This window comes from Hippocampus guttulatus, chromosome 2 (genome assembly GCF_054856545.1).
Source record: "Hippocampus guttulatus isolate MCC_2025c chromosome 2, RoL_Hgut_1.0, whole genome shotgun sequence".
In the NCBI taxonomy this organism is placed as follows: domain Eukaryota; kingdom Metazoa; phylum Chordata; class Actinopteri; order Syngnathiformes; family Syngnathidae; genus Hippocampus; species Hippocampus guttulatus.
Genome location: NC_141262.1, coordinates 10,010,340 through 10,033,371, shown reverse-complemented (window position 1 = coordinate 10,033,371; position 23,032 = coordinate 10,010,340). Strand labels below are relative to the sequence as shown.

The window sequence follows — 23,032 nt, the reverse complement described above, 5'->3', positions numbered from 1 at the left end:
CAGTAGGGAACACACAAGGCCTTCATCATGAAGTGCACAACCTCGACTTATAGCAGCACTTCACAAAAAATGGTGTGTTCAATTTACTTAATTTAATTTCATCAAGTGGTTCCTTGACATAAAATCATCTGGATCCAGATAGATTTTTTTTCAGTAGACTGCATACATTTACTTAAAAAATCTAGCGAAATTGTAGACTACTCACCATCTATGCAACCTTGACATCTACTTTCGGAATGTACTGTATCTAGATCCAAATTATTCTTTTTCGAGCAACCACTTGACACAATAAAATTGAGTGAATTCATCACACTATCATTTTCAATGTACAGTGCAGAATAAAGTGCAAACTACATCAGAAAACATACTGATCACTTCATGTATGAGTGATTTTCATTATTTGCACATTGTGTGCTTTCCATGCAAACAATTATTCACTTATAGTTCTTACAGACATGTTTGAGTTTAACCTGCAAGATTTATTAATGCATTAAGGTTAACATGAAAAAATGTATATGTATATATTTTTTCAGTTACACATTGCTTTCTAAGCCCATCCACGGTCAAACTAAAGAACAAAAAAAATTGTCAGCCTACCTTCTCAGAGGTGGGTAAAGTTTGAGTCCTGGTAAAGGTGTCGCCTCCATTAATACTGATAAGTTCTGCTTCTACAGGCGGAAAGGGCCCAGGGAAAACAACTACGTCACTCTTGAGTGTGTCTGAGTTGAAGCACACGTCGTACTGCTGAGTCGCTTTGGAGTAAGACCAGCTCCCGTCAGGGTGGGTGGTGATCATTGGGGCGCTGTACCTGTCGAAGGGTCCGTCTGTCTGTCTGTGGCATTTAAAGGCTACTAAAGTGATGAGGCTGAGCAGAAAGATGAGCGACACGGCCACAACGGCGATAAGCAGATACAAGTGCAAGGAGGAGAAACTCTCCTCCTTGCTGGGCACATGTCTGAACGGAGTGTGGATGTCAGCTGTGCTTTCGAGCACCACCACGTCAATCGACACAGTCGCTGACAGGGAGGCTTCTCCATTGTCACAGACCGACACCACCAAGGGGTGACTTTTCAGGTCATTGTCACTCATTCGCCTCTTGGTCCGAATCTCCCCGGTGCTGGTTCCGATCCGGAAGAGGTTGTTGTTGCCTTTGGGCTCAGACAGGTGATAGGAGAGCAGTGCATTGTATCCAGAGTCTGCATCTACTGCCCTGATCTTTGCCACAAAGTATCCCACTTCGGCAGAATAGGGGATGCTCTCACTGTTAACGGAGCCATGCTCGGAATAGGGAGCCAAAATGGCGGGACTGTTGTCATTCTCATCCAGAATAAAAACATTTACGGTCACGTTGCTGCTGAGCGGAGGAACACCAGAGTCTGTGGCCTGAACTTTGAACTGAAACGTCTTTAACTTCTCATAGTCAAAAGACTGCAAACTGACTACATGACCACTTTCTGAGTTAATGTTTATCAGTGAAGCCGTGTGTGTTGTTTTAAAATGACTGTCTATCAAGTGATAAGATGCTTTTCCATTTTCAAGTAAATCAGCATCTGCAGTCATCAAAGTGTAAATAGATGTTCCAACTGGACTATTCTCCTTCACGTACACATTAATTACAGGCTCCATGAATTGAGGTGGATTGTCATTGACATCAGAAACTTCAATCGTGATGACATATGTAGTGTACTGAGGTGGAGTTCCTTCATCAGTAGCTGTAAGTGTTACAAGATATTGGGAGGTGGCCTCTCTATCAAGTGGCCCGTCAACCAACAATGAGTAGTACTTTTTATAATTGAACTTCAATATGAATGGCACAGATCCAACAATTTTACACTCTGTTTGTCCATTTTTACCCCCATCCTTATCAGTGACCATCACCATGGCAACGGCAGTGCCGACCTCAGCACCCTCTTTCACGGGACTCATGAGAGATGACACAGTAATCTCCGGTGCATTGTCATTCACGTCAATGACTTCCACTAAAACTTTGCTGTGCGCCAAGCGAGGAGGAACGCCTTTGTCCCGCACTTGAACACGAATCTCATACGCTTGAGTTGCCTCATAATCAATATCACCTTTCACGGTGATTTCTCCTGTATTTTCATTCAGCGCAAACGCATCATCAGGGTTAAAACGCCCCGTCTCAGCAAAAGAATACGTGAGCTGCCCGTTAACGCCATCGTCTAAATCAGTAGCAGACAGTCGTAACAACGCGGTGCCAATATCTGCATTTTCAACAACTTGGACCTTGTAAAGCGATTTGCTGAACAAGGGCGAATTGTCGTTGACATCAAGGACATTTATTTTTATTTGTGTGGTCCCTGATTTGGGAGGTCTTCCTCCATCGACTGCAATAAGCGTGAGGTCAACTACAGCCTGCGTTTCTCTATCTAAGGCTTTCTGCAGTAATAATTCGGCAGAAACGCTGTCCCCGTTGTTTTGCAGGTCTAAAACAAAGTATTGATTCGGATGTAATTTGTAAGTCTTCACTGAGTTTGCGCCTACGTCTGCGTCATGTGCTCGTGGAAGCGGGTGTTTTTCTCCGAGAAAATAATTTTCAGACATGTCTATTGTCATGATGTCTTGATTAAAAACCGGAGCGTTGTCATTAATATCATTAATAACAACCTCAATTTGGTGGAGCCTGCGAGGGTTACTTAGCGCAGCTTCTAAATTTAAAGAACATTTCACCACATCCGGACACAGCTCCTCTCTGTCTATTCTCTCGCTAACATACAATATTCCTGATTCCAAATTTACGTCAAAATGCCGCTTTTTCGTCGCGGAGTTTATCCGCAGACCCGTGGACAGGAGTTGTTGCACACTGAGGTTTAAATCCTTTGCGAGATTTCCCACCGCGGTCCCTTTGTCTACCTCCTCCGAGATGGAATAGGATATTTGAGCAGTCGTCCAGCCGCACAGACAAAGCAGAGAGAAAAACAGACCCCCAATGGTAACCCATTGGTCCCGAGAAGCCATTCCCGCTCAAATTGACATCAATCCCGTTTTGCCTTTGGTATATCCACAGGGAATGAAAAAAAAATTATATATAAAAAAAGCACAAATGTATATCCGTCTATGTAGCTTTTGCCGCTTCCGTTCCCCTAGTGTGACTCGTTGCAACTGTGTTGACTCGACGATGAACACTCCCCATTTGTGACGTTTTTTCTTGCAGTTTATGTGCGCGCCAGGCGCATTTTTAAGCACGGTCTCGTGCGTCACCTTGCGACGGTCGTGGTGAAATGCAGCTTAAAGTCAAAAGAAGGTTTAAAAGTGTTTTTCATATGCATACAATTTAAGTAATTGGAAGACTAGCTTTGTACTGTAAAATGTCGCATAATATTGGATAGTAGAGTTTTATGTATTGTCTCTATTCTGAAATGCATCTCTCATGGAAAGGACTCGAGTATCATGAACTTCAGTACCATGGAGAGCGACCCAACCTTTTTTTTTAAGCGGAGTTTTTTTCGAGCAAAATATACGCTCATATATCAGCACTTCAATATCGACGCTTTTATAATCAGTTGATTTAAATTGCAATTTAGCAAACGAGTATCACCTAAAATGCATCATACTGTCGTATGTTTGAATGTATGTGTCAAGGCAAATGAAAGCTTGTTAACAGTGAAACGACAAATATCATTCATTGAACATATCATTCATGTCCTCTTAACCTATACTGGATTCGTACTGGGTGCAAATATTTAACATTTATTGAAATAAACTTAGAGCTCCCCAAAATGTCACAGATCCTTATTTCTGCGAACGCTTGCAGGCCCCTTCCATCCTTCAAACGACACTTCCGCTTCTAAAACGGTTCAACTTCCAAAATCCAAGTAATATGTATTATTTTCTTCAGCATTTCTTATGGTACGTCATTTCGTATATTTTGATTTTATTCGATTGCTTTGAAAAGACACCTCTAAATAATTGGTATTGTACTGTACACGTGACAAAACACAGCTACAATATTTGACTTGATTACTGTGTGACTATCCATGTTACAAAGACGATTTGATATCATAAAAATTTCTTACCTTGTCAGTGTTCGGTAAAGTCTGAGTCCTGGTAAAGGTGTCACCTCCATTAATGCTAATCAGTTCTGCTTCTACAGGCGGAAAGGGCCCAGGGAAAACCACTACGTCACTCTTGAGTGTGTCTGAGCTGAAGCACACGTCGTACTGCTGAGTCGCTTTGGAGTAAGACCAGCTCCCGTCAGGGTGGGTGGTGATCATCGGGGCACTGTATCTATCGAAGGGTCCGTCTGTCTGTCTGTGGCATTTGAAGGCTACTAAAGTGATGAGGCTGAGCAGAAAGATGAGCGACACGGCCACAACGGCGATGAGCAGATACAAGTGTAAGGCAGAGAAGCTCTCCTCCTTGCTGGGCACATGTCTGAACGGAGTGTGGATGTCAGCTGTGCTTTCAAGCACCACCACATCAATCGACACAGTCGCTGACAGGGAGGCTTCTCCATGATCACAGACCGACACCACCAAGGGGTGACTCTTCAGGTCATTGTCACTCATTCGCCTCTTGGTCCGAATCTCCCCGGTGCTGGTTCCGATCCGAAAGAGGTTGTTGTTGCCTTTGGGCTCAGACAGGTGATAGGAGAGCAGTGCATTGTAGCCAGAGTCTGCATCCACTGCCCTGATCTTTGCCACAAAGTATCCCGCTTCGGCAGAATAGGGGATGCTCTCACTGTTCACTGAGCCATGCTCGGAATAGGGTGCCAAAATGGTGGGACTGTTGTCATTCTCATCCAGGATAAAAACGTTTACGGTCACATTGCTGCTTAGCGGAGGAACACCAGAGTCTGTGGCCTGAACTTGAAACTGAAACATCTTTAGCCTCTCATAGTCAAAAGACTGAAGGGCAACTATATCTCCGCTTTCTGAGTTAATATTCACTGCTGTGAGTGGCATTGAGTCCATGCTACTTTGCACAAAGGAGTACATCACATGCCCATTTTGATCAATGTCATCATCCAATGCAGTCACTCTATGTAATGCTGCCCCTGGTAGACTATTTTCTTTGATGTAAACATTAATGAGGGGCTCTGAGAAGTGAGGCTTGTTGTCATTAACATCTGAGATGCGCACATTAACAATACTGGTGCTGGACAGAGGTGGAATGCCTTCATCGGTTGCAGTAATGCTGATAGTGTAAACAGGTATGCACTCTCTGTCGAGAGGACCAGCAACAACCAAAGAATAGGAGTTCTTATAATTTGACTCAAGTTTAAAAGGCACGTCATTTTTAATTTTAGTGAGCACGAGACCATTTTTCCCTCCATCTTTATCTAATATTGAAACAAGAGCAAGAGCAGTGCCAAGTGCAGCATCTTCTTTTACTGTGTGCAACAGTGATGTGACTGAGATTTCAGGGGCATTGTCATTGACATCTAAAACCTCAATTAATAATTTGGTATGAGAAGTTTTGGGAAAAACAGCCCCATCACTGGCTTGTACTCGAACTTCAAAATTGCTCCTCTCTTCAAAATTGAAATTCTGTATGTTGGTAACAGTCCCACTTGTTTTGTCAATAGCAAACATTGCATTCTGATTCCCTCTATCTGCTTCAATGAAAGAATAGAACACATGTCCATTTTCTCCTGCATCCAAATCAGTTGCATTTAACTTTATTATTGACGTGCCAATCGCGATATTCTCATACACGCCAGCCTTGTAGAGCGTTTTACTGAACACAGGGGCATTATCATTTATATCCAGCACATTCACCACAATAGTCATTGTGCCTGTTTTCGGTGGTGTTCCTCCATCAATAGCAGTCAATGTGAGTGTGATCATGGCCTGTTTTTCTCGGTCTAAAAACCTCTGGAGCACCAAATCTGGTGTTACACTTCCTCCTTTTTGTACCTCAAGAGAGAAATGATCATTTGGACTAAGCTTGTATGAATTTATTGCATTTTTGCCAACGTCTGCGTCTTGAGCTGCACGCAGGGGAAACTTTGTGCTCAGTTCTGTGTTTTCTGTAATATTTAATACCTGTGATTTACTAAAGAATGATGGATAATTGTCGTTTACATCCAAGACAATAATTTCAAAACGGTACAGTTTTAATGGATTGCTAATGACGGCTTCTACACTGAGTGAACATTTTGCTTCATCTCGGCACAGTTCCTCTCGATCTATTCTTTCTTTCACATAGAGGACACCAGTCTTCAGGTTTACCTCAAAATATTTCCTCTTGCTTCCCGCAACGATCTGAAACATGCGAGACTCCAAATCCCGCACGTGTAGGTTTAAATCCTTCGCAATATTTCCCACAACGGTCCCGACATTCACCTCCTCCGCCACCGAGTAAGACAGCTGGCCGCACACGGCTTCCCAGTAACACTCCAGCAGCAAGAAGAACAAATGCATCCGCACAGAGCTCCACTTGCTCGTTGGACGCATCTTTCCATGCATGCGAATACGGCATAAAGGTAGAAACTGTGCCAAAAATACTCTCCGCTTGCTATGAAGTAAAAATTTGAACAAACTGATTTAATTCTTCCGTATAACCATCTCCGTCGCATTAGACTCTTTCACCCACTGAGCTTCTTTGTTCAAATGACGAAAAGCATCACGTACATTTGGGAGGAGCCCCGCGCCGCGGATGGCGGCGCTTCAATGTTATGGTCCATTGTGCTCTCTAGTGGACGTTTGTTTGAATTACAACTAAAATCACAACAAAGCTCCAAATACATCGCCAGTAGTAGGTCCATTGCATAAACTATTAAAAAAGACCTTTTAAAAAAGAACCGTTTGACTGCACAAAATGATGGGATTTTCATAAATGTCACTTTAACAGGTCTACACCTGATAGAATGTTGTTAACATGACATCAATGATGTCATGATTTAGAACTGATATATAAATCGCTGAGATAATATCACTTTCTTCAAGATAAACAAACAATAAATGCTAGCATGTTTCCACAAGAATATTCCCTCAAACCACCCCATCCACCATCATGTATCTGTCGAGTCGGTAACGTTATAAATGATAAATTTGAATGGACCTTCTGAATAAAGGTCCATCCATAGATGATTCTGACAAAACGCAGATTCAAAAACTCTCATGAAATGTATTCAGAACCACGCATACCGCATCTCACAAGAGCAGACTGTCAGAAGCGATTACAAAAGAAAACCTGAGCACTATAATATTACATCGCCTGTATTTAAATAAGTGCGAACTCTGACATGGGACAGTGATAATGGATCAAATCAACCCCCTTTTCTCATGTTCAACACATTTGATTGCCAACATCTCTATATTGTTAGATTTATCTTATCAGGGAGACACAACATATACATACAGCATACAGAAAGTAAATCACATGATTGTTCTTTGCTTGAGCCATCAATTTCATTTTAAAACAAGGGACTCTTACGGAAGCGTGGAGCTGCCAATGTGGAGGAAAAATATTGGGACTAGCAAAAATATTCAAACATACTTGCGAGTACATATACCTGTACGTTCGAATGTACTCGTAAATATACGTTCAAATGTATTTTTAGGCTAAATACGACAGATGTAGCATTTTGCCATAATGCCACAAGGTATTGATGTTAGCACGGTCGAGTGAAAAACAATTAATTTTACCAGTACATTAAAAAATAAAAAGTAAATATTGTTCATTCATATGTCTATGGTTTTATTAAGTCTGTGGTAAATTATTTACGTTCAGCGTTTTTTTGTTTTCTTTCCCCATCATGCCACGCGCTATTGACTTCTGCTTGCGCAAACCCTGCGGCATCATGGGGGGAAAAACGAAATTAAAACTTTTCTAATCGTATCAATTCCAAAATGGTCGAAAATTAAGCAAGTCAACATTGTTTATTCTTCATTATATGGTTTTATTATGGCTGCAGTGCAGGATTTATATTCAGTATTTATCCCATAAGGCAATACCCCGTGGCATTATGGTAAAATGCTACGTTTGTAGCATTAAGCCAACAAGTAAGTTTGAATGTATTTGCAAGTACGTTTGAACGTACTTGTACGCTAAAGACAAAGAGACCGTAAATTAAAGTGTGTCATATTTCTTGAGCTATTGTCTTCTTAGTGCATAATATAGCGACATCCAACAACGCAGTTCAGAAGTTACAAAGATATGAGAAACCTACCTTCTCAGTAGTGGGTAAAGTTTGAGTCCTGGTAAAGGTGTCTCCTCCATTAATGCTAATCAGTTCTGCTTCTACAGGTGGGAAGGGCCCAGGGAAAACCACTACGTCACTCTTGAGTGTGTCTGAGCTGAAGCACACGTCGTACTGCTGAGTCGCTTTGGAGTAAGACCAGCTCCCGTCAGGGTGGGTGGTGATCATTGGGGCGCTGTACCTGTCGAACGGTCCGTCTGTCTGTCTGTGGCATTTGAAGGCGACTAAAGTGATGAGGCTGAGCAGAAAGATAATCGACACGGCCACAGTGGCGATGAGCAGATACAAGTGTAAGGCGGAGAAGCTCTCCTCCTTGCTGGGCACATGTCTGAACGGAGTGTGGATGTCAGCTGTGCTTTCAAGCACCACCACGTCAATCGACACAGTCGCTGACAGGGAGGCTTCTCCGTGATCACAGACCGACACCACCAAGGGGTGACTTTTCAGGTCATTGTCGCTCATTCGCCTCTTGGTCCGAATTTCCCCGGTGCTGGTTCCGATCCGGAAGAGATTGTTGTTGCCTTTGGGCTCAGACAGGTGATAGGAGAGCAGTGCATTGTATCCAGAGTCTGCATCCACTGCCCTGATCTTTGCCACAAAGTATCCCGCTTCGGCAGAATAGGGGATGCTCTCACTGTTCACTGAGCCATGCTCGGAATAGGGAGCCAAAATGGCGGGACTGTTGTCATTCTCATCCAGGATAAAAACATTTACGGTCACGTTGCTGCTGAGTGGAGGAACACCAGAGTCTGTGGCCTGAACTTTAAACTGAAACGTCTTTAACTTCTCATAGTCAAACGATTGCAAACTCATGATGTCTCCACTCTCTGAGTTGATATTTATCATCGTAGTGACTGGCAGTGAGTCTGTATTACTTAAAAATGAGTAAGTCACATGCCCATTTTGTTCAATGTCATTATCGAGTGCAGTCACTCTCTGCATTACTGCCCCTGGTGAACTATTTTCCTTAATATGAACATTAATGAGGGGCTCTGAGAAGTGAGGCTTGTTGTCATTAACATCTGAGATGCGCACATTAACAATACTGGTGCTGGACAGAGGTGGAATGCCTTCATCGGTTGCAGTGATGCTGATATTGTACATCGGGGTGCTCTCTCTGTCAAGAGGACCACCAACAACCAAAGAATAGGAGTTCTTATAATTCGGCTCAAGTTTGAAAGGCACATTACTATTTATTGCACAGTGCAGCAAGCCATTTTTACCTCCGTCTTTGTCCAACACGGAGACAATCGCAATAGCCGTGCCAATGGTTGCATCTTCTTTCACTGTATTCAATAATGATGTCACTGAAATTTCAGGCTCATTGTCATTGACATCCAAAACTTCAATCAACAATTTGGCATGAGAGGTTAAGGGAGACGCCCCTCCATCACTGGCTCGTATTCGGAGTTCAAATGCAGTTGCTTTTTCAAAGTCTATGTTTTCCTTATTTGTTACTGTTCCTGTTTTTTCATCAATAGAGAACATATTTGTTTGTTTCTGTCTTCCTCCAGTATTGAAAGAATAGAATACCTTTCCATTTTGTCCTGCATCTAAATCAGTCGCATTTAATGTTATGATTGAGGTGCCAATCTCGATATTCTCATACACGCTAGCTTTGTAGAGCGTTTGACTGAACACAGGGGCATTATCGTTTATATCCAGCACATTCACCACAATAGTCATTGTGCCTGATTTCGCTGGTGTTCCTCCATCAATAGTAGTCAATATGAGCATGATCATGGCCTGTTTTTCTCGGTCTAAAAGCCTCTGAAGCACTAATTCTGGGGTCACACCTTCTCCTCTTTGTACCTCAAGAGAGAAGTGTTCATTTTGGCTGATCTTATATGAATTTACAGAATTTTTACCAACGTCTGCATCATCAGCTGGGTGCAGAGGAAATTTTGATCCTACTGGTGTCGTCTCACTTATGTTCAACACCTCTTTACTACTAGAAAATAATGGGTAATTGTCATTGACATCGAGTATTATTATTTCTACCCGGTATAATTTCAATGGATTATTAATTACTGCCTCTACATTGAGTGAACATTTGGCTTCATCTCCACACAATTCCTCTCGATCTATTCTCTCATTCACATAGAGGACACCAGTCTTCAGGTTTACCTCAAAGTATTTTCTCTTGCTTCCCGCAACGATCTGAAACATGCGGGACTCCAAATCCTGCACGTTTAGGCTTAAATCCTTCGCAATATTTCCCACAACGGTCCCAATATTCACCTCCTCCGCCACCGAATAAGAGAGCTGGCCGCACACCGCTTTCCAGTAACACTCCAGCAGCAGGAAGAGCAAATATATCCACCCAGGGCTCCATCTACCCAACGTGCGCATCATTCCATACATTCACATAAAGCAGAAGGTAAAAATGGTGCAAAAACTGTAAGCTTCTCCACCCGATAAGAAGAAAAAATGTGAACAAACTGTGCTAATTCTTTCGGGAAACGATCCCTGTCGCATCGTCCCCTATCACCGTCTGAGTTTCTTTGTTCTGTTGACGAAATCATCAGGCACATTTGGGAGGAGCACAGCCCTGTGACGGAGTGAGCTCAAATGCCACGGTCCACGGTGTCCTCTAGTGGACGTTTGGGAGAACTACAACCAAGATCACTCAGCATGAAGACTCAATGAAGTGCAGAAGAAATATTTAACAGTTCATAAAAACGGAAAGTACACCGTTTTTTAGATGATTTTCCATCATGTCCGTTGTATCCAGATACAAACTCAAATGCCATGATTCAGAAATAACCAGATAAGTCGCTAACATGCTCTCTTTAAAACAAACAACAACAAAATCAGTCGTTTTCCAGAGTAACCCCCAACCCCAATACATCTGTGATGTAGGTGTAATGCTACAATAATGAAAGCAAACGAAGTTAAGATATGTAAATGGGCATATTCGAGAAGGCGTTAATCATTTCAATCATATTTAGTTCAGACAACTCGTCCATTCAGAACGGCCTAAAAATTGTCCAGGGCCATGGACAGCGTCTCACAAAACACGACGGAAGAACTCATTCGAAGAAAAAAAACAACCCAACAAAAAAACGTGAATACGATCCAGGGTATGAAAACAAGTCAAGTAAAATGGCAGCTCAAGTGCCCCTGCCTCTCGAACTAAACATCTCACTATTCGATTTACAATGTCATTGTAACACAAGAAACATATATCTCACAATATATTGAAAGTAAACTACGCCACTATTTTTCAAAGCATGGGACAGCTTTATCAAAAAATCTCTCTCTCTCTCTCTCTCTCTTTCTCTGTTGTTGTCCAACACAAATACAATACAATACATGCAGATTTATATAGCGCTTTCACAACAGCGACAGCTGTAACAAATGTACAACAAACCGTAATCAAACCACTTCACTGTTCTTCCTCACCACAGACAATGTTGCAGAAAGGGTAATGTGTTGTTTTGACGACAAATATGTCAGCAGTCACAGGGGCTAGTGATCGTAAACCAGCTTGACCAAAAAAAAGTCAATAATTACAATTTTAGGTGCTTTCACTGCAAATACGTACATTTCGAAACACCATTTTGTGCTTCATAATAGTCGTGCTATTGGTGACATGGCTACATTCAAATGCGTAAAACATCAATATCATACTGATCAGACAAAAAAAGAAAAACAAACAAAGACATGACTCCTACCTTGTCAGTGTTCGGTAAAGTTTGAGTCCTGGTAAAGGTGTCTCCTCCATTAATACTGATCAATTCTGCTTCTACAGGTGGAAAGGGCCCAGGGAAAACCACTACGTCACTCTTGAGTGTGTCTGAGCTGAAGCACACATCGTACTGCTGAGTCGCTTTGGAGTAAGACCAGCTCCCGTCAGGGTGGGTGGTGATCATCGGGGCACTGTACCTATCGAAGGGTCCGTCTGTCTGTCTGTGGCATTTGAAGGCTACTAAAGTGATGAGGCTGAGCAGAAAGATGAGCGACACGGCCACAACGGCGATGAGCAGATACAAGTGTAAGGCGGAGAAGCTCTCCTCCTTGCTGGGCACATGTCTGAACAGAGTGTGGATGTCAGCTGTGCTTTCGAGCACCACCACATCAATCGACACAGTCGCTGACAGGGAGGCTTCTCCATTGTCACAGACCGACACCACCAAGGGGTGACTTTTCAGGTCATTGTCACTCATTCGCCTCTTGGTCCGAATCTCCCCGGTGCTGGTTCCGATCCGGAAGAGGTTGTTGTTGCCTCTGGGCTCAGACAGGTGATAAGAGAGCAGTGCATTGTATCCAGAGTCTGCATCCACTGCCCTGATTTTTGCCACAAAGTATCCCGCTTCGGCAGAATAGGGGATGCTCTCACTGTTCATGGAGCCATGCTCGGAATAGGGAACCAAAATGGCGGGACTGTTGTCATTCTCATCCAGAATAAATACATTTACGGTCACGTTGCTGCTGAGCGGAGGAACACCAGAGTCTGTGGCCTGAACTTTAAACTGAAACATCTTTAACTTCTCATAGTCAAAAGACTGTAGAACAACGATATCTCCACTTTCTGAGTTAATATTTATCATTGTAGTTATTGGTAGTGAGTCTGTGCTACTTTGCACAAAGGAGTACATCACATGCCCATTTTGATCAATGTCATCATCCAATGCAGTCACTCTATGTAATGCTGCCCCTGGTAGACTATTTTCTTTGATGTAAACATTAATGAGGGGCTCTGAGAAGTGAGGCTTGTTGTCATTAACATCTGAGATGCGCACATTAACAATACTGGTGCTGGACAGAGGTGGAATGCCTTCATCGGTTGCAGTAATGCTGATAATGTACACAGGTATGCGCTCTCTGTCAAGAGGACCAGCAACAACCAAAGAATAATAATTCTTATAATTTAACTCAAGTTTAAAAGGCATGTCATTTTTTATTTTAGTGAGCACTATACCATTTTTCCCTCCATCTTTATCTAATATTGAAACAAGAGCAACAGCAGTGCCAATTGTAGCATCTTCTCTCACTGTGTGCAACAGTGATGTAACTACAATTTCGGGTGCATTGTCGTTGACATCTAAAACCTCAATTAGTAATTTGGCATGTGACATCATTGGGAAGGTTGCTCCATCGCTGGCTTGTACTCTTATTTCGAAGACATTTTCATCTTCAAAATTTAAATGATTTATGTTTGTTACAGTGCCAGATTTTTTATCTATTGCAAATAAATCCTTCTGTTTTCCTCTACTGACTTCACTGAAGGAATAGAACACTTGTCCATTTTGTCCTGCATCTAAATCAGTCGCATTTAATGTTATGATTGAGGTGCCAATCTCGATATTCTCATACACGCTAGCTTTGTAGAGCGTTTGACTGAACACAGGGGCATTATCGTTTATATCCAGCACATTCACCACAATAGTCATTGTGCCTGATTTCGCTGGTGTTCCTCCGTCAACAGCAGTCAATGTGAGTGTGATCATGGCCTGTTTTTCTCGATCTAAAAGCCTCTGAAGCACCAATTCTGGTGTCACACTTTCTCCTTGTTGTCCCTCAAGTGAAAAGTGTTCATTTTGGCTGAGCTTGTATGAATTTACAGTATTTTTACCAACGTCTGCATCATGAGCTGGATGCAGAGGAAATTTAGCTCCTGCTGCTGTATTTTCGATTATATTTATCACCTGTGATTTGCTAATAAATGATGGATAGTTATCATTTATATCTAAAATGATTATTTCAATTCGGTACAATTTTAATGGAATATTAATCACGGCCTCAAACGTAAGTGAACACTTGGCTTGCTTTTTGCACAGTTCTTCTCGATCTATTCTCTCATGCACGTAGAGAACACCGGTCTTTAGGTTTACCTCAAAGTATTTGCTCTTTGTTCCCGCAACGATCTGAAACATGCGGGACTCCAAATCCTGCACGTTTAGGCTTAAATCCTTCGCAATATTTCCCACAACGGTCCCAACATTCACCTCCTCCGCCACTGAGTAAGAGAGCTGGCCGCACACGGCTTCCCAGTAACACTCCAGCAGCACGAAGAGCAAATACGTCCGCACGGAGCTCCCTCTAATCGACGCACGCATCATTCCATCCATGCGCTTCAGGCATAAAGGTACGAATGTTGCAAAAATGATACGACTCTCCACTTGGTGTAAAGGAAAAATGTGAACAAACTGAGTTGATTGTCCCGTGCAACGATCCCCGACACATCAGCCTCTTTCACGTTCTGAGCTTCTTTGTTCCAATGACGAAAAACATCACGTACATTTGGGAGGAGCCCAGCGCTCTTAAAGAGTGAGCTCAAATGCCACGGTCCACGGTGTCCTCTAGTGGACATTTGCCTAAACTACAACTAGTAGCAAACGATGGTGATGCAGAGAGCAATTGTCAAAAGACATTTTGGTGAACCAATACAATCTAATCAAAAAGTGACAATCACTGGGATTAATATCAGCCTCTTCAAGACAAACATCCACGATGAATTAAAGGATTTCCATCAATATGATAAATAGCATCTTGGCTGTGAGGAGAGATTCATATCAGCAATGAAAGATAGCACATGTATGAGTTCAGATATCTGAATTAAAATAAGTATTCCTGAAGCTGTTAATTAATCCCCAAGAAGTTTAGGCCTAACAGAGCCAAAAGAAAAAGCGAAAAAGCACTTTTTACAATTCAGTACCACGGACAGCATAACTCACAATACTGAAATGCAGTACAGAGCCACAATGAAGAAAAAACTCTCAAGATTACTTTCAGCTGAATTAACAAACGTTAAAAATACCAATACAACAAAGTACAGTATAACTACACTCAACATCACTATTTTATTACATTGATCCATGTCATTGCTACGATGAACACGTTAAAATAAGTAAAGCAAGCTTTTTTTTCCTTGTATGGGACTCTATTTCACAATGACATGGGGCTTTTGCTGTTTTGACCTCAAAACTATTCAGATGGATTCACATGCTGGATTTCAGTCAGTGAACCTTTCATTGACTGCTAAAAAGTTACATTTTTAAATACAATTCGAACTTAGTATTTCATAATTATTGAATTTTTTTTTACATGTAAATAGGCGTGTAACATAGCAATAAATTGCCTGTAAGAAAAAAAAGTTGGAAAATCCCCAAAATGTATAGCCTACCTTGTCAGTGTTAGGAAGGGTCTGAGTCCTGGTAAAGGTGTCTCCTCCATTAATGCTAATCAGTTCTGCTTCTACAGGTGGGAAGGGCCCAGGGAAAACCACTACGTCACTCTTGAGTGTGTCTGAGCTGAAGCACACGTCGTACTGCTGAGTCGCTTTGGAGTAAGACCAGCTCCCGTCAGGGTGGGTGGTGATCATCGGGGCACTGTATCTATCGAAGGGTCCATCTGTCTGTCTGTGGCATTTGAAGGCTACTAAAGTGATGAGGCTGAGCAGAAAGATGAGCGACACGGCCACAACGGCGATAAGCAGATACAAGTGTAAGGCAGAGAAGCTCTCCTCCTTGCTGGGCACATGTCTGAACGGAGTGTGGATGTCAGCTGTGCTTTCAAGCACCACCACATCAATCGACACAGTCGCTGACAGGGAGACTTCTCCGTTGTCACAGACCGACACCACCAAGGGGTGACTTTTCAGGTCATTGTCACTCATTCGCCTCTTGGTCCGAATCTCCCCGGTGCTGGTTCCGATCCGGAAGATGTTGTTGTTGCCTTTGGGCTCAGACAGGTGATAGGAGAGCAGTGCATTGTATCCAGAGTCTGCATCCACTGCCCTGATCTTTGCCACAAAGAATCCCGCCTCGGCAGAATAGGGGATGCTCTCACTGTTTACGGAGCCATGCTCGGAATAGGGAGCCAAAATTGTGGGACTGTTGTCATTCTCATCCAGAATAAAAACATTTACGGTCACGTTGCTGCTGAGCGGAGGAACACCAGAGTCTGTGGCCTGAACTTTGAACTGAAACGTCTTTAATTTCTCATAGTCAAAAGATTGCAAACTGACAATGTCTCCACTCTCTGAGTTGATATTTATCATTGTAGTGACTGGCATTGAGTCTGTATTACTTTGCAAAAATGAGTACGTCACATGCCCGTTTTGTTCAATGTCATTATCCAGTGCAGTCACTCTATGTATTACTGCCCCTGGTGAACTATTCTCTTTAATATAAACATTAATGAAGGGCCCTGAGAAGTGAGGCTTGTTGTCATTAACATCTGAGATGCGCACATTAACAATACTGGTGCTGGACAAAGGTGGAATGCCTTCATCGGTTGCAGTGATGCTGATATTGTACATCGGGGTGCTCTCTCTGTCAAGAGGACCACCAACAACCAAAGAATAGGAGTTTTTATAATTCGGCTCAAGTTTGAAAGGCACATTACTATTTATTGCACAGTGCACCAAGCCATTTTTACCTCCGTCTTTGTCCAACACGGAGACAATCGCAATAGCCGTGCCAATGGTTGCATCTTCTTTCACTGTATTCAATAATGATGTCACTGAAATTTCAGGCTCATTGTCATTGACATCCAAAACTTCAATCAACAATTTGGCATGTGAGGTTAAGGGAGAAGCCCCTCCATCACTGGCTCGTATTCGAAGTTCAAATGCATTTGTTTGTTCAAAATCGATAATTTTCCTGTTTGTTACAATTCCAATTTTTTCATCAATCGAGAACACATTTGTTTCTTCCTCTCTACCTCCTGCATTGAAAGAATAGAACACCTTTCCATTTTGTCCCGCATCTAAATCAGTCGCATTTAAGGTTATTATTGATGTGCCAATCTCGATATTCTCATACACGTGAGCTTTGTAGAGTGTTTGACTGAACACAGGGGCATTGTCGTTGTTATCTAGTACATTGACAACAATCGTCATTGTACCTGATTTCGGTGGTGTTCCTCCATCAATAGCAGTCAATGTGAGTGTGATCACAGCCTGTTTTTCTCGGTCTAAAAGCCTCTGAAGCACTAATTCTGGTGTCACACTTTCTCCTTGTTGTCCTTCAAGTGAAAAGTGTTCATTTTGGCTGAGCTTGTATGAATTTACAGTGTTTTTACCAACGTCTGCATCATGAGCTGGGTGGAGAGGAAATTTTGATCCTACTGCTGTTGTCTCACTTATGTTCAGTTCCTCTTTATGGCGAGAAAATAATGGGTAATTGTCATTTACGTCTAATATTGTAATTTCAATACGGTACAATTTCAATGGATTATTAATCACAGCTTCTACACCGAGTGAACACTTGGCTTGGTTTCTGCAGAGTTCTTCTCGATCTATTCTCTCATTCACATACAAAACGCCACTGTTTAGGTTTACCTCAAAGTATTTCCTTTTCTTTCCCACAACGATCTGAAACATGCGGGACTCCAAATCTTGCACGTTCATGTTTAAATCCTTCGCAATATTTCCCACAACGGTCCCAACATTCACCTCCTCCGCCACTGAGTAAGAGAGCTGGCCGCACACGGCTTCCCAGTAACACTCCAGCAGCACGAAGAGCAAATACGTCCGCACAGAGCTCCATCTGATCGACGCACGCATCATTCCATACATGCGCTTCCAGCATAAAGGAAGAAATGTTGCAAAAATGTACTTGCTATGAAAGAATAATCGAAAAATGGAATTAATTCTTCCGAGTAACCACCCCTGTCGTAACAGTCTCTTTCACCGTCTAAGGTTCTTTGTTCCAATGACGAATAACAGCACATATTTGGGAGGAGCCCTGCGCCGCAGATGAGGATGCATTCGTGTCATGGTCCACTGGGCCCTCTAGTGGATGGTTGCATGAATTACAACCAGCATCACACAACATTGATGCAAATTGATCGCTCACAGTCGCCACTAAACCCATGACATAAAACTATAAAATCTTATTTTAAAAATGCAGTTTGACTCCAGAGTGTGGTATGTTATCTTCATACATGTCACTTCAATCTGGAAATATACCTCAACTGAATGGTTGACATATCAATGCCGTAACGATTCAGAACCAACCGGTACGTTGCTCGCATTTTACTTTTTTCTAGATGAACAAAAATGACAGATTTTTTTTCCCACAAGAATATCCCCCCCCCCCCCTCCAACTCCACTGTAACTGTGATTCAGTGAATAGTGAAGGTTACAAATTATAAATTCAAATTGAATGGATATATTCCTGAATTACTATTTAATTCTGACAAAATGCTCATTTCATAAACAAACATAAAAATGTGTTCATAACTATGGACAATGCATCTCACAATACAATACTGAGAACAGCTGTTGCAAAACAAACATACTCTGTAACATTTTCACCTGTATTTCAGTAAGTGCAAATCTGTGACATGTTGTTGTATCAAATGAAACTCCCTCTCGTGCTCAACAGACTCCCCTTTTCACTCTTCAATGCCTCAACGTCACTATATTGTTACTTTTACTTTACCTTATCATTGATGCACAAATTACAGCATGCTGAAAGTAAACCACCATACTCCTTTTCCTGGCTTGAGATATTGTTTCATAACAACTATATGAACTCAAAATATGAAAGTGTTCGGACATTATAATTGCTTTTTGTGACAATCCCTCTAGATTTCAATGGCTGTGTCATTATATTACAGGTGTATTTACTCCTGACAAGATGCTTATGAAAGACCATCATAACTTGATAGTTTCTTCATGAGTGCATAATATAGCGACATACAACCAAGCAGTCTGAAAAGGAATGCATAGCCTACCTTCTCAGAGTTAGGAAGGGTCTGAGTCCTGGTAAAGGTGTCGCCTCCATTAATACTGATCAGTTCTGCTTCTACAGGTGGAAAGGGCCCAGGGAAAACCACTACGTCACTCTTGAGTGTGTCTGAGCTGAAGCACACGTCGTACTGCTGAGTCGCTTTGGAGTAAGACCAGCTCCCGTCAGGGTGGGTGGTGATCATCGGGGCACTGTATCTATCGAAGGGTCCGTCTGTCTGTCTGTGGCATTTGAAGGCTACTAAAGTGATGAGGCTGAGCAGAAAGATGAGCGACACGGCCACAACGGCGATGAGCAGATACAAGTGTAAGGCAGAGAAACTCTCCTCCTTGCTGGGCACATGTCTGAACGGAGTGTGGATGTCAGCTGTGCTTTCAAGCACCACCACATCAATCGACACAGTCGCTGACAGGGAGACTTCTCCGTTGTCACAGACCGACACCACCAAGGGGTGACTTTTCAGGTCATTGTCACTCATTCTCCTCTTGGTCCGAATCTCCCCGGTGCTGGTTCCGATCCTGAAGAGGTTGTTGTTGCCTTTGGGCTCAGACAGATGATAGGAGAGCAGTGCATTGTATCCAGAGTCTGCATCCACTGCCCTGATCTTTGCCACAAAGTATCCCACTTCGGCAGAATAGGGGATGCTCTCACTGTTTACGGAGCCATGCTCGAAATAGGGAGCCAAAATGGCGGGACTGTTGTCATTCTCATCCAGGATAAAAATGTTTATGGTCACATTGCTGCTGAGCGGAGGAACACCAGAGTCTGTGGCCTGAACTTTGAATTGAAACGTTTTTAACTTCTCATAGTCAAAAGATTGCAAACTCATGATGTCTCCACTCTCTGAGTTGATATTCATCATAGGAGTTAGCGGCATGGCATAAGTGCTGCTTTGCACAAGTGAGTATGTCACTTTTCTATTTTCATCAGCGTCAAAATCTACTGCAGTTACTCTATGAATTATTGCTCCTCTTTGACTATTTTCCTTGATGTAAACATTAATGAGGGGCTCTGAGAAGTGAGGCGCATTGTCATTTACATCAGAAATGTGAACATAAACTACACTGGTGCTGGAAAGAGGTGGAATTCCCTTGTCTTTGGCAGCGATGGTGATGTTGTAGAGCGGCGCGCTCTCTCTATCTAGCGGCTCATCAACAAGCAGAGAATAATAGTTTTTGTAATTTTCTTCGAGTTTAAATGGAACTTCATTTTGAATTTGTACAGTCACATGACCGTTTTCACCACCGTCTTTATCAAAAAGCGACACCAGCGCGACTGCAGTGCCCACAGCGGCATCCTCTGGCACGGCATTGTGCAGTGATGTCACCGTGACCTCCGGAGCGTTGTCATTAACATCCAAAACCTCAACCAGCACTTTGCAATGAGCAGACATAGGGGGGGTGCCTTGATCAGTAGCCTCCACCCTTATCTCATATGCTCTTTTTTCTTCGTAATCAATGTGACCTTTCACCTTCACTACACCTGTTTGAGCTTCAATTTCAAAGACATCCAGCACATGATCTTGATCTTTGCTTCTTAACGAATACAAAATCAGGCTGTTCGAACCCTCATCAGCGTCAGTCGCGTTCAATGTCATGATTCGCGTGCCTAATGCTGCATTTTCTATCAGTGTTGTCTTGTACAGAGATTCACTAAATGTCGGGATATTGTCATTATTGTCTAAAACGTTTACTACAAGTTGAGAGGTTCCTGATTTTGGTGGGCTCCCCCCGTCTACAGCAGTCAGTGTCATGGTGATGAGAGGCTGCTTCTCTCGATCCAAAGCTTTCTTCAGCACCAGCTCAGCAGACACGCCGCCGCCTGCTTTATGCACCGCTATTGAAAAATGCTCATTGTGACTTAATCTATATGTGCTGATGCTGTTTTTACCAACATCTGCATCACTGGCTTCAGACAATGCAAATTTCACCCCAGGCAATGTGCTCTCTGCGATATATAAATTCTGCATCTTCGTGGTGAACAAAGGGGCATTATCGTTCACATCTAAAATGTCGACATCTACACGATACAGTTTTAAAGGGTTGGTAATTACAGCCTCCACACTGATGGAGCATTTCACTTCCTCTGTACAGAGCTGCTCTCTGTCTATTCTTTCATTTACATAAAGAGCTCCAGTCTTTAGATTTACCTCAAGGAATTTCTTCTTTGTGGTGGCAACAATCTGAAACAAACGAGATTCTAGGTCGTGCACGTTTAAATTTAAATCCTTGGCGATGTTTCCAACGAGAGTGCCGGGGTTTAACTCCTCCGAGATGGAATAAGAAAGCTGTCCAGACGCTGTTTCCCAATAACACTCCAGTAGAACAAGCCCCAAATAGATCCCAAAGTAGCTCCATCTGCAAGGCATGCTTATATACAACATGAGCAAAGCATGAATTAAAAATAATTCCTTATTTTAGCCTGAGCTCTGTCTTCGTTCTTCCGTCCGCTGTCTCTTTTTAACAAAGACTGAATAGATCTCCCCAGCATCTGAAAACGGGAGGGGCCTCAATGCATGAAGCGGAGGCACTTCCTCTCATAGATAAAGAGCGACGCTCAGTGGTCAAAGTGGTTAGGTGCAGGGACGAGTGAATCCTTCATGACGCTCTCAAGCAGCCATTAAAAAAACAAAAAAACCACCAAGGATGGGAACATAATATCTTTCCAGTGAATGAGAAACCTTGAGGGATTTTAGTGGGTTTTTTTCCCTGACACCCAAATGGAAAATACTGCACAGAATATTCGCTTGTTTCTATAATACACTACTAAAATCTATATTTTCTCCCTCACAAGACCTTCATTAGTCTTCTGCTCTCTGGTTATTTATTTTTTTATTTAATTTATTTTTACCTTGACGGGAATGAATCATTTCAACTGATTGAGGATAGGAGCTGATGCTCCCGGTGCTGTAGAGTGCATTTTGGTACTCCTCCTGCACAATTGTCATCAATTTGTATGAACATCCCTCTGTTTGCTAATCCCAGGATTAATCCTTCATAAACTCCCGTCCTATTTTCCCCCATGTGGAAAACATGATTTGGACAAAATATTCATAATCATCACACACTGATCCGCAGTCATCTCTGAGCAGCAATACGCATTAATGTCGAACTATGACTGTTATGCGAGAATTTATACATGACAAGAGTCTGAGCATGTTCAAGCGAAGCACCTTTCATGGATATTTTTGACAAAAAGTTTCCTTTCTCATTACTTGATGACTCACATGACAGTCAGGGTTTCTCAAAGCCAGCACAGAATCCTGGATTATCTTCCTCATAAAATCTACATCACACGTATTAATATTACTCAGTACAGAAAAGCCAGAATTTATCTTTTAAAAGCGCATAGCTTATCACAGTTCGGCCCTGACCTCATGACCTTATTTGCTGTTGATTCTAGTTCAAATCTACCCTGCTTTCCAAGAATTTATAAAGCACCCTATAATTGCTTCTCGGCCTAAATTTGATTCATGCGGTTTTTCAAAAAAGTCCGCCTGCAGCTGTAATACTGAATCCAACTTGACAGCAAAGTTGCGGCTTTTATTGCAACATGTAGAAAGAAACACTTCAAACACGTCTTGTGAACTACATTTAGCAGTCCGAGGGAGCCTTCTCCTCTAATCGGAAACAGTTCTAATGCAGAAACTAAAAAAAAAAAACATTTTGCTTTGCTTTTTAAATTTCAATCACCAAGTAATGTCAATATGTTCATCAATGAAGTCACCCTCCCTGAGGAATTAATCATTTACATGAACAAATAAACGTTTTAGAAGCTACACTCATTTTCCTCTCCTAAGAGTCATTTCTTTGTATTTAGATGAAGTAGTAGGTGTATCTTAGAGGGAGAGCAGAGTTCAAGGTAAGAGGTTGAGGGCAGTGGGAGTGTGGTATATTTTCAGTGTGCTTCTTTAAATTATGAAAGAGTGTGTGCCGCATATAGAAAAGCTGCTGCTCATCGCCTTAGCATGCATGGCGACCCAATATGTGTATGTGCATGCTCGTGATGAACCTGTTACAAGGTTGCATACTCTGTGTGAGTGGGGGAGTAGAGGTGCCATCTGAGCATGATTCTAGGAGAGCAAGCACTCCCCCTCCCTCCTTTCTTCACTCCCCTTTACATCTCCATAGTAACGTCATCCCCAGCACAGACATGATGCATA

At 42.3% G+C, this 23,032-nt stretch overlaps 1 protein-coding gene across 11 annotated transcripts in view; it reads right to left on the bottom strand.

Annotated features, from left to right (window-relative positions):
- LOC147208457 (protocadherin alpha-C2-like) overlaps positions 1–23,032 on the bottom strand; it is a 132,590-nt gene that overhangs the window by 47,820 nt on the left and 61,738 nt on the right. Inside the window, exon 1 of one of the 11 annotated variants that reach the window (XM_086135328.1) lies at positions 18,857–21,311. The exons of 6 other annotated variants lie outside the window; for them this stretch is intronic. In XM_086135328.1, coding sequence (XP_085991454.1) covers positions 18,857–21,253 — 2,397 coding nt within the window. In that variant the 5' untranslated portion in view covers positions 21,254–21,311. Of the gene's footprint in view, positions 1–597; positions 3,106–4,037; positions 6,541–8,137; positions 10,631–11,844; positions 14,349–18,856; positions 21,312–23,032 lie in introns of those variants that run through there. 4 more of the 11 variants (XM_086135337.1, XM_086135353.1, XM_086135345.1 and 1 more) reach the window with 4 other exon arrangements.